Source organism: Carex rostrata, chromosome 1, assembly GCF_964058835.1.
Source record: "Carex rostrata chromosome 1, lpCarRost1.2, whole genome shotgun sequence".
NCBI lineage: Eukaryota > Viridiplantae > Streptophyta > Magnoliopsida > Poales > Cyperaceae > Carex > Carex rostrata.
This window is the reverse complement of record NC_135918.1, coordinates 5904139-5915902: the sequence shown is the minus strand read 5'-3', so window position 1 is coordinate 5915902 and position 11764 is coordinate 5904139. Positions and strand designations below refer to the sequence as shown.

Sequence of the window (11764 nt, the reverse complement as noted above, 5' to 3'; positions counted from 1 at the left end):
AATGCTTGCCGCTTGCCGCTTGTCAGTAAAATAAAATCAAATTGCCAATATCTTGCAACGAACTCTCTCTATATCTTTAAAAAAAAAGGGGAAGGACATTGTCAATTAAGGATATAATTTTTAAATCAATTTTTTTATTTGAAAGAAGTCAACGTACTTACGTACATGAGGCATATTGTGACTTTTCAATTACGACAATATATTTTTTTAAAGGGGGAGTGGTGAGTTACATGTACTTTCTCTTCCCTACCATTTTGCTAAAATGAGCGCCCCCTTTTACTTTCTGTAATGGCGCTGGTAATCCTAATTTGGCGCTATTTTTTGTTCTCATTCCCCTACTAAATCCTTCTTTAATTATTCACTTTTCTTTTGTAACATTCATATATTTTCTCTTCTTTTTTGAAAAGAAAAAATTAAGGAACCACTTTTTCTTTGAACTACAAGAAGAAACAAGCAATTTTCTGCGGTGATGGAGAAAATATATGAAGGGCTAAGTCCCCTGATGCCGAGCCCAAACTCTTTTTCTTCAATGTGCTTCTCTCCAGATGCTAATCCCCTCTCTTCAATTGGCTTTTGCCAAAGCCCTGATTTGCTTTCGTCTACCGATGCCGATTTAACAAGGAATGCAGACTGTGGAGACAAATTCTTGGACCTAGACCTGACCTACATAAATCAACTTTTGATGGAAGAAGGAACTAGTGATGATGGTGAAAACTATCCAGATCAGCACCCTGCATTTATCGCAGCACAAAAACCATTCCTTGAAATCATAGAAACATCACCTATTAATCAGCCTTTGTTAAATTCCAATGGATTCACAAATTGTGATGGTAATTTCAGTGGAGAATGTAACGTTGGAGTCATGGATCAGACTTCTTCCATTGAATTCCACAGCCAGTTTCCCGATTCAGCAAACATATTTGCCTTGGCTGAAGATGCCAGAGAAGATAATGAATCCTTTGCTGCTGATCCTGGCAGGGGAGAGAACCGGGTAATCAGTATGGGACAGAAGAAACATCGCTGGTCCGGGGATGGTACTGATCCCCAGGAAGCAAGATGTGCAAAGCACTCATCTACTTGTACTGAGGAAGAGGTTCGCGACTTGTTCGACAAAGTATTGCTTTGCACGGGCAACAACAATTGTGATTTCAATGTGCCACCACCGGGGGCTGTAGTGGCACTCGAATTACCGCCCGGTAACAAACGAGGTCGCAAGAAGGGCCAAAGAAAGCAGGAGGAGGTAGTGGATTTGGAGACTCTCCTTATCCAATGCGCTCAAGCTGTGGCCACTGATGACAGCCGAGCCGCGAATGAGTGTCTCAAGCAGATCAGGAAGCATTCTTCCCCCTATGGCAATTCGGGACAGAGGCTTGCACATTACTTTGCTGAGGGACTTCAGGCTCGCCTCTCTGGCATGGGAGATGAGATCTATTCTTCACTTGCAGGAAGTCACTCTTTTACCTGTGATCTATTAAAGGCGTACCAGCTGTACCTGACCTCATGCCCTTTCAAGAAGATATCTCACTTCTTTTCAACAGAGGTCATATTGGAGGCAGCGCGAGGGTCGAAGAAGCTTCATGTTGTGGATTACGGGATTTACTATGGCTTCCAATGGCCGTGCTTCATGCAACGACTTGCCAGAATGCCGGGTGGCCCTCCTAGGCTGCGCATCACAGGCATTGACCTGCCCCAGCCTGGTTTCAGGCCAGGAAAGCGGATCGAAGAGACAGGTATCCGGCTATCTGAGTATGCGAAGATATTCAACATTCCTTTCGAGTACCATGCAATTGTCGCTAAGTGGGAAACCGTACAGGTAGCGGATCTCAACATTGATGGGGAAGAGGTTCTTGTTGTCAACTGCCTCTACCGACTGAGGAACATTGCTGACGAGACCGTTTCATTAGACAACCCGAGAACAAGGGTTCTGAACACCATTCATAAGATGAACCCTGCCGTGTTCATTCATGGGGTACTTAACGGGAGCTTCGGCGTGCCATTTTTCGAGACGCGGTTTCGGGAAGCATTGTTTCACTACTCCACACTCTTTGACATGCTCGAGACAACCACCTCAAGGATAAATGAACATAGGTTGTTGATCGAAAGGGATATGTTTGGAAGAGAGGTTATAAATGTGATTTCTTGTGAGGGAAGTAAGAGGGTGGAGCGGCCGGAGACATACAAGCAGTGGCAGGTGAAGAATCTCAGAGCAGGGTTTAAGCAGCTGCCCTTGAAAGAGGAAGTTGTGAGCAAGGCGGGATATGAAGTGAAGAAATGCTTCGACAAGTATTTTTTTGTAGACCGAGAAAATGGATGGTTGTTACAAGGTTGGAAGGGCCGGGTTGTGTTTGCCCTTTCTGCTTGGAAACCCAATTTATGATAATTTCTGTTTAATTTCACCCAGTTACCTGTTCAGGTTTTTGTTGAGAGGAACTTACTGACTGACAGAGTGTCTTTAGTCACCATTTGTCTTTCTCCGTCTTGACTAGCTGTTCTTCTTATTATTCTTTTTTTCGAAAATAAACTGAAAACAATCAATATTTTGCATTTACCAGTAATTTTTTTTTACGCCATACTAATTTACTCAACCCGATAAAGTAAAATAAAGTATAATAATAATCACTAATAAACCGATTTTTTTATTAATAGAAAAATAAAATAAAAAAATATCGATAACAGAAAGTTTGTGGAGAAATTCGATATGTAAGAAAACCGTGATTGTCCAGCAGACGTTATTAAATGTAACGTCCAGATCATCTAAAATAATTAAATTCTTAATTAACTAAACAACGGAAAAAAGACCGGAGGTTACTCTATATCACCTCCAGCAATAATATAAAAAAAGTCATAGAGAAAGTCCTATTTTGAATTTCATTGAAAAATGCAAGTGAAGTAAAGTTAGGCAAAAACAGACGAATCAATATTTGATGCGGAGACAGCATAAGTAAAATAAATTATAGGACAAGCTTTATAGGTGCACGCTCCCCGAAATGTTAAATAGCATATGTAGTTTTTATTTCTCGCCTTGGCAAGGATGTGCTATGTATTTATTTCATTATCACTGGACGTGATTTATAATAACGGCCAGTTTTTTAATTGGAGAGTTAATTATTTTTGATAATCTGAACGTTATAAACTATCACGATTTTTTTAGATTTCGAATTTCTCCAGATACGTTCCCTGTTATTGATATTTTTTATTTTATTTTCCTATTAATAAAAAAACGGACTAATAAACCCTTGGATAAAGTAAAATAAAGTATAATAACACCCACAAATTTACTTAACCTTAATTACAAATCTCCTCCCTACGCTGTCACTTTGCCGACTTTTTTTAATTAATCGAAAATAAAATAAAATGATATCACGAAAGGAGATCGTTTTGCTGAAAAATCGAAATATAAAAAAAATGAAATGGTTTCTTCCATCTGACACTGTAGCTGGACGGAATAAATCATCTTGTCCCGTTAATCTTATCCTAATTAGCGATCTAACTAAAAAAAATGGACATAATATACTTGGATATCACTGTAGCAATTTTTTTTTGTTGATATTTTTTCATTCTCTTATATGAAAACAAACCTACAAAAAAAAAGTTGCTACAGTGCTAAATGGGATAATCTATCCCGTTAGGATTTTTTGTTTTTGTTTTCTCTGCTTAACGGATTAAGGATTTGAATTAGCGGACCATTAATATGGACAAGAAATTTTGTACCATCAGAGGGACAGGATAATCAATCCTATTTTTTTATATATTTTAATTTTCTAGCAAAACAATTCCTCGCGATATTTTTTTTTTTTTTTTTTGATTAATAAAAAAATCGGGTCACTTTGACGTAGGCATTTACTCACCCAACTTTTTACTGGAGCTGTTCTTATTGTTGCTATATCCTTGTTGAATATTTTGTATTGAACTTTTTTTTTTAAGGTTAGTAGATAATTTTCAACTAACGATTGTATTAAACTTCTATATATATTATTTTAACATCTGGAATGCTCTGCTGGTCGATTGGTCTTAAGTCTTAACAAGACCTGTGCAGGTACTACAGTGATATCAAAATTATTTCTCATGTTTTTAATTGTCAAGTTGATGAGATCCAGCCTACGGGCTACTATCCTCAAAAGCCAGAATTTCCTCTGCTGTGCTCTTTTAACTAAACTGTTGTTTAAATGCAAATAACAAAGTTAGGTTAGTTGATAAAATAACTTAATTATAGCAACTCTAATCCAAGAAATCCTCCTTGGTTCCTTCAGATACAAAACGCACAAGAGATTGCAAGCTACTCAATCAACTTCGAAAAATACAGGAAATACTCATTACTAACATGCTAGGTACACCATCTATGCTTGCTCTTTCACAACTGACCTCTGTTGTAAGATTAAGCACTCTACTTGCAATCCGTGGGATACACAACAAGTTTCAAAGCTAAGTGTAACAAAAGTTTTAGAACGAATGTCCTCTAGATGATAGAGTAGTTAACTGGATGCTATATGCTTCCTTCAATTCAGCCAATACTTGAGAAATAGTTGGTCTCTGTGATGCATCCCTTTCAACACATCTCACAGCTATGGAGGCAGCTCTTGTCATGCTCTCGACATTAAAATCTCCCATCAAGTTTTCATCTAAAATCTCAAAAGAACCCGCTTGCAGATATGGTTTGGCCTAAATCAACGAAAGCTTGTATTAAAGGCTATTGATTTGAGAGAAGTACAGGAGAGGGTTAAGCAAAAAGAAAATGATGTATAAATACTACATACCCATAGAACCAAGTTGAATGAATCTGGAGCACCAGAATGCCTAAGCGGTTCCCGTCCGCAAATTAACTCCAAAAGTACAACTCCAAAGCTATATATATCACTTTTCTCAGTTAGCTGCTGCGTCGCATAGTATCTATAGAATAATCAAGGTATCAAATGTAATTACTTAATTGTGATTCACATATTAAGAACAAGGAACATTAGAATATGAGGATTTACTCGGGATCAAGATAACCGGCTGTCCCTTTCACAACAGTAGAGACATGTGAAGTGTCAGATAAAACTTGCTTGGAAAGCCCAAAATCACCGACTTTTCCATTCATCTCCAAGTCTAAAAGAATGTTACTACACTTCATATCACGGTGAATTATTCTTGGGTTGCTACCATTGTGTAGATAATCCAATCCTTGATAACACAAGAACAAGTTAAAAAGTCAGCATTCAATAATATGACTTCTAAAATCAAATTTTAGCTAAACCCAGTAGTTAAGATTAAACCATACCTTTAGCTGCATCTACTGCAATTTTCAACCTGCGAGCCCAATTCAAGCTAGCCTTTTTGCTGTTTGAACCTTAAGAATCACCAATTTTAGAAAATAATATGTCGCTTCACCATAATAAGTTGATAATTTTCAAAATTTGAATAACCAGCCTACCATACAAATTGTCAGCCAAAGATCCACCAGCCAAGTACCCGTACACCAAGATCTGTTTTTTTGATTCACAACAGAAACCTTCTAGAGCTACTAGATTTTGATGCCTAATCTGAGATAAAATCCTCACCTAAAATTACAAGCAAGGAAAAGAATGGACTATCTATTAGACCACGAGGCACAACGGCCTAATAAACAAAATGCTAGGTAGAATTGCTAGTTTTAAGACCACTCTAACTTGTAGATCATGCATAAATACTCCCTTATCATTATAATTTTTTTTTTTAAGCATAGCATCTTCCACACGCAGACACCCTACAAAATGTTTAAATATCATTCAACCCCTCCAGCGGTATGCATGATATATTGATATGATGTGGGGGTACGTATGAAACATCTTCCTTAAATTGGATATTACAACCCAGTAATCATCACTGACCTCGTTAACAAATGAATTGGCACCAAGTTGTGTTTCATCAGAACGCACTTTTACTGCAACTAGCTTTCCATCAGAAAGTTTTCCTGAGTAAACTGACCCAAAAGCACCCTGGCCAATCAGATCCTTGAAGTTGTTTGTAGCAGTTTTTATTTCCTTGAAAGTGAAAATTCTGGCTGACATATATCCTTGCAGGTCTCTTGCTGTCCTTGCCAGAAAAGAGGATTTAAAAATTTAGACACACTTCATAGCATAAAATGTTTAGAAGAAGTCAGAACATACTCAAGTTATGTTTGTAGCCATTGGAAATCTGGATCTCAGTACAGTGTATGATTACACAAATGAGGTCACTTCAAGCCAAATTTGGTCTTAAACTGAAGTATACTTGCACAGCATTTACAATAATTGAGGTTTAATTGTGTAAAGGACTTGTAAATGCCCCCAGTTAAGGTTAAATTGCAGTCCTGTGATTATAATGATCTTACAAGCTTCATTCAAAAGCAACACTGTTGTCTAAAAACTTAAGAAAATAAATGGAATTTATCTTACATATTTCTGATGCTGCTTGATATCTCCTGTTCTTTCTTTGAAAGATAATAAACACCAGCACCCCCAAAACAACCACCAAACAGGCACCACCAGCTGCTCCGATTATTATCTTTCTGTGGTTTGAGTGAGGGTGCTCCTTATCTGAAGGAAAAACTGCAATAACCAGTGGTACTTCAAACTGAGTGTGATTTGAGGAGTCATTTCTTTTGCAAGCCCCTTGAGAAAATGAGAGACACCGATTTCCCAATGTTCTGTATAAGAAATATGAAAATCATCCTATTAAGCTACCTCTGCATATATCATATATGGTTGGACTTAAGTCTTTTGTTTCTCAGTTTTCATTATTACTTTAATGGATACCATAGTATACTACCTTACTTCCAAGCTTCTCTTGTGCAAAGACTGAGGAAGAACTCCTTGAAGTTTATTGTTTTCCAAGTTTCTGCATTGAAAACCAAATATTCGAAATTAAATGCAGATCCAACTCTACAAGTGGACCTATAAGAGTAATTTCCCGTATCTTACTATCATTAAAAAAAAAAAAAGAGTAAAGCCACTGGACATTTTTCAAAAAAAAAAAAAAAAAAATTAACAAATGTAAGAAAAAAGAACTTACAACAAATGAAGTTTCTTTAAGCTTCCGAGGCTCTCTGGAACTGCTCCCTCTAAACTGTTATTTTGCAAGTCCCTTTACATTAAAAAATATTGGGTAAAATTCAAACTAAACACCCATTGATCAGGAAGGAACTAATTTATGCATCACAAGAAGAGAGCAAATCTTTCGGTGAATCAGTATACTTACAGTACTTGAAGTCTAATCATAGTGTCAAAATCTGACCAAAATGAAGTCAGCTTGTTGAAGCTAAGGTTTCTACAAATGAAACTCAGATATATTAATCACCTTAACGGGAAGTTGAATAAAAAAGGAATACAGACAGAAGTTTGAGAATAAAGTAAAGCGATACAATATTTCAAGCTGTTGAAGAGTGCCCAAGTTGGTGACCTCTCCAGAAAGGGAGGAATTATGCAAATCCCTAGAAAACATTTTTTCTCTTTAGAAAAATAATGTTAAAAATTCGAAATAGATAATAAAATTACAAAACATAATGCCAAGTAACTGAAAATCTGGTAAATATGAGTAGGTTACAATGATTTGAGGTCAAGCAAATCCCCAAATGTAGGAGTAATTGCTCCCAAATCCATGTCAGAGAGCTCACTGAAAATCAACCAAAACCACATAAATATCTAAATGCATAAAAAGCTGACTTTCATACTTGCATATCTAATAAACACATTGTGTAGTCAGATTTGAAATTTGCCAAACTAGAGCCTAATTGCATACAAACCTGACTTTCATACATTGAAATGGTTTTAACTTTTAAATTATAATATGCTGTTTATTAGATCAAGTAATCTTAATAGTATTAACCAATTCTCTATTTGAGAACTACAAACTTCACATTTGGTTCCATCCAATTTATCAGAACAGAATGGATGTGGAAATGGTCGAGACTCGGGTTGCCTATCTCAAATCAATGCAATTTTTTATAAACAAAAATAATATATTATATAAAAACATTGTATGTATATATATGATCTGAATGAAACATGGGTATATTTAAATACAACGAGTAACGTTCAAGTTATGTTATTCCAGTAAAATGTAAAAGAAGTTGATAAATAAGAATAGATCTTTAACCAAAACTAGCAAAGTATATCCATATGTGTATGATTTTGTTCCTTCATTTTCATGGACATGCACAAAAAGAATTCTATAAGAGTCCTCTAATTGATTGTCTAATCTTCTCTATTTTTTCTTTATTATCTCTATTTTACAAAAGGTAGTTATTACCTCTTTATACTTCAATTGTTTTCCTTTTACAAGGGTTCATTCTGGAATCAATCCATTAACAACTCCTGTTCTTGTCAGCATAATTTGTATTTTGAACAATACCATCTGTTTTAAATGTGACTAGTTTAGCATTTCTTTGCAAACCTGGACGGTTCAATTGGTTTTATTTTGGGTTCACTTACTAATCCGATCCTTTAAAACCAAACTGTAGCTGTGTCTGATTCCTTTTTTTCGGTTAATCCAGCCATTCCTGTCCAATTTTAATAACAGTGGCTATACGTGATAATTCTTTTGAGTCAGACATGCTGACAAAAGCTCTTAGTTATTCGATAAAATAGTTTTGGTCCAATATATCTCAATAACAAGGCAGTCCTGACTTAGGATTTACATAGTTTTTTAACTAAAAGATGATGTTAAGGACAAAGCAAAACACACTTGAATTAACATAACAGAACGGGAACTCTTAAGCTCTGGGGACCAAATTGAATTGCTTTAGGAGTCATTTGCAATAATTACTATCATTGGCTTACAGTGCTGTAACCGAATTGCCTTCACATTTGAGATGATCCCATGGCATAGGAGAGCATGGATCATCCTCCCATCCAAAATTAATTCCAGTCGATTCTTGAATTACCTTGAGAGCTGACACTGACACATCAAAGCAACTTTGTAAATGAAATAATACTTCTTTTTGCATGTAGTGCCCAATGTTTTGAAGTATTTGCAAACAGAGTAAAAAGTTTGTAATGCTTGCAAGTGGAAATGATAATTTTTTTAATATTTGAAACAACATGCACTCTTTTAGATTAATGGAAGATGCGTATTCTGTAAGATGTTAAAAATTTTGCCCCTCATTTAAACTTTCAAACCCAGGTCTATCTTTAAGTCATGATTTAAATAAAATGGAGCCAAGAGGACTTCGATGATACTGAATTTGAAATGAAAATCTCAGTCCATATTTTAGTAAAGTTTTTCACCAACTTACCTTGGTTTTATCAATTGGTGTTATTTGCAAATACCCAAAAAAAATTTCAGCTATTTACAAAGGTAAAATCTTGGTTTCATCTGCAAAGAACTCTACAAGGAAAGTAAGCATTTAACAGGATATCATACAAGTTCGTGATTCTACTAACCTGTAGCGGCTGAGCATTCTGGCGGCATATTAATGATCTCATAAATTTCAATGGCATTAACTTGAGGGCAAAAGCTGATATTTTGAAATGACACACACACACGATCAACCATTTTCACAGTAAATGCAAGGGAACTAGCTTGACCATGCTTTACAGTGTAGCCCAAGCTCATAACATTTTTGTTTACTAAAATGTCAAAAGTTGATGAAACGGGAGTGATTCCAGCAAAATAGAGGATCATATAATAACTACCCAGTTTTCCAAGGGGGAAGTTGTAACTCATGATATTTTTCCTTGCTAAAACCCTTGCAGTTTGTAGAATTGAGACTGGTGGCCTCTCCTTTATGGTTGAAGCATTTAAGGATTTTTGAATTCTGAACGACGCTGTTAAACGAGAAGGAATAAATTTCTGATCTGGGTCCCACACCCGATCGTAGTAATCATTTGGGTATCTGGTAATATAAAACAATGTAAATGGCTGATTAGTAATGGCACTGATTCGAGATTACAAGGTAATTTTCTAGGGTTAAATAAAAACGGTGATTATGGAAATTTCCTATAACAAATACATAAGGCTAGTAGAAAGCTATTCTGCTTCAAAGCCTTAGAATATATATTTGTTTATTTTATAATGCAAGGGTGTAGATTTGAAGGACAACAGGGGCATATAAGTAAACATTGTTGCACCAAAAATGAGGCTGGGATCTAAACTAGTATTTGTTCAGCGAAATTAAATTTAATTCCATAAATTCCAATCAGCTATACCTTAATGATTTCTTGTGGCCATAACCACAATTGATGCGAAACCTTTTTCTTAACAAACTACCACCAAGCCCATCCAAATTTGAATTATAAGCTCCATCAGGCAGAGGCCGCATCTCCAAAGAAGAAATAACTGGAAACCCTCCATTAGCAAGTGAATGCAAACAAAATCTCAGAGCATCCTTCTGAACCCTCCAAATAAACTCTTCAACCCATGGATCTAGTTTTGTTAAATTAACAAGGGACACATTGGCAGTGCCTAAAGACACCAAAAAGGCCGGCGGCTTCTCCTTTCCATCATAGTTGCTGTAAGAAAATTTTGATCTAATAAGAATGAGAGAGAAGTTTTTAGTGGGGAGGCTGTAGCAGTCGGAGGCCTGCCTGTCAGAGGTTGGGAAGAAACGAACTGGGCTGCGTGTTTGAGATTTGACAATACTGAGTGTACTGGATGCAGAGCCAGTTGTGACATAAGCCGTGTCAGGTATCCAGGTGAGGTTTAAAGGGTCGGTGTAGACTGTTGAGCCTCCGCAAGAGAGGCTTAAGAAACCTTGTTGGAAAAAACAAAGTACAAGTAGGAGGTTAGGCTCGAAACAAAATGACTAAATTACACTTATCATTAAGTTCCCTTTCAAATTCAAATTTACGAAATGTTAAGTTTCATTTTGGTCCGCAAATTTCTGACTTGTTTCTTTTTGGACCCTGCAGTCTGTTTTAGCCAAAGATTGGACATCATGAATCAAGCGAATGATGTGGAATTAGTCATTTTTACTGAAAGATGTCTTATTGAGATGACTGATTCCACATTGCAGTGACTAACAATGTCATCCATTTTGTAATAAGAAGTGATAGAATGTTTGAAGTTATTTTATTTTACGTAAGTCTGACAGATCGTACACGGAATACTGGTACAGTACCAAAGCAGTACAACAAATTATGATTTTATAAAATATCAATAACAGCTTTTTGGTCATTCAGTGTTAAGCCTCAACTACCGTCCTTCATTGTTTCCCGATACCACGATCAGACACAAAAGTAAGGCTAACAAAGTACCATAATGATTCAGTTCAACTGAAAACCTAATGCATTTATGCCGTTGGTTAATTAGTAATAACTCAAATTAAGTCAACATTAGACCAGAAATAGGGACTAATTGGGTTGATCACTTGATCTTACCAGGAGGATCAGCATCGGAGAAAATAGCAGAAATTAATTGAAGAAATACAAACAGAATGAAAGAAGGAGAAGAGCATAAATACACTAGATTCATTTTTAGCTTCAGTCTCTTTAACTCAAAAAGGAGCAAGAGCGTAGCATAGCATATATAAAGAGATACAGGAAACATGCATGGTCTCACCTGTACGAGTGCCTAATTGGGTAGTGCTCGATTGCTTGTCTTCAGGAGTAAGGATTCTTCTCTACAAGCGGAAAAAGGATTAGAAAAGGAGAAACAAGCGTGCTCAGGGGTTATTATCTCATTTTCTTTTTTGTAGTCCGCAATGATTTCTCAAGCGCTGCTTCGGCTTCGCTAATGAACTTTTAACCGACCCCTTCATGGCTTCATGCCTTCATGCATACATTTTGACCGCACTCCATTCAATGCTTTTAAGATCCGTCCGATAGGAAAT

General features: G+C 36.3%; 2 protein-coding genes across 3 annotated transcripts; one reads left to right on the top strand and one right to left on the bottom strand.

Moving 5' to 3' along the window:
• Positions 1-363: 363 nt before the first annotated feature.
• On the top strand, positions 364-2406 carry LOC144554211 (scarecrow-like protein 14). Its single transcript, XM_078302530.1, has 2 exons — positions 364-830; positions 861-2406. Exons 1-2 carry the CDS (start codon positions 470-472, stop codon positions 2375-2377), a joined length of 1878 nt encoding a protein of 625 aa, XP_078158656.1. The 5' UTR covers positions 364-469; the 3' UTR covers positions 2378-2406.
• A 1780-nt stretch (positions 2407-4186) lies between these two features.
• On the bottom strand, positions 4187-11674 carry LOC144554200 (Leucine-rich repeat protein kinase family protein). 2 transcript variants are annotated; one of them, XM_078302519.1, is made up of 16 exons: positions 11494-11674; positions 10143-10686; positions 9378-9829; positions 8775-8892; positions 7540-7608; positions 7358-7426; positions 7195-7263; positions 7009-7080; positions 6766-6834; positions 6393-6643; positions 5847-6046; positions 5411-5537; positions 5258-5326; positions 4974-5160; positions 4755-4887; positions 4187-4659 (listed from the first exon to the last, which is right to left on the bottom strand). In XM_078302519.1, exons 2-16 carry the CDS (start codon positions 10253-10255, stop codon positions 4441-4443), a joined length of 2217 nt encoding a protein of 738 aa, XP_078158645.1. In that variant the 5' UTR covers positions 10256-10686; positions 11494-11674; the 3' UTR covers positions 4187-4440. The 2 variants fall into 2 exon arrangements, with proteins under 2 accessions (XP_078158645.1, XP_078158638.1); XM_078302512.1 differs by lacking the exon at positions 11494-11674 and adding an exon at positions 11313-11461.
• Between the last annotated feature and the right edge of the window lie 90 nt (positions 11675-11764).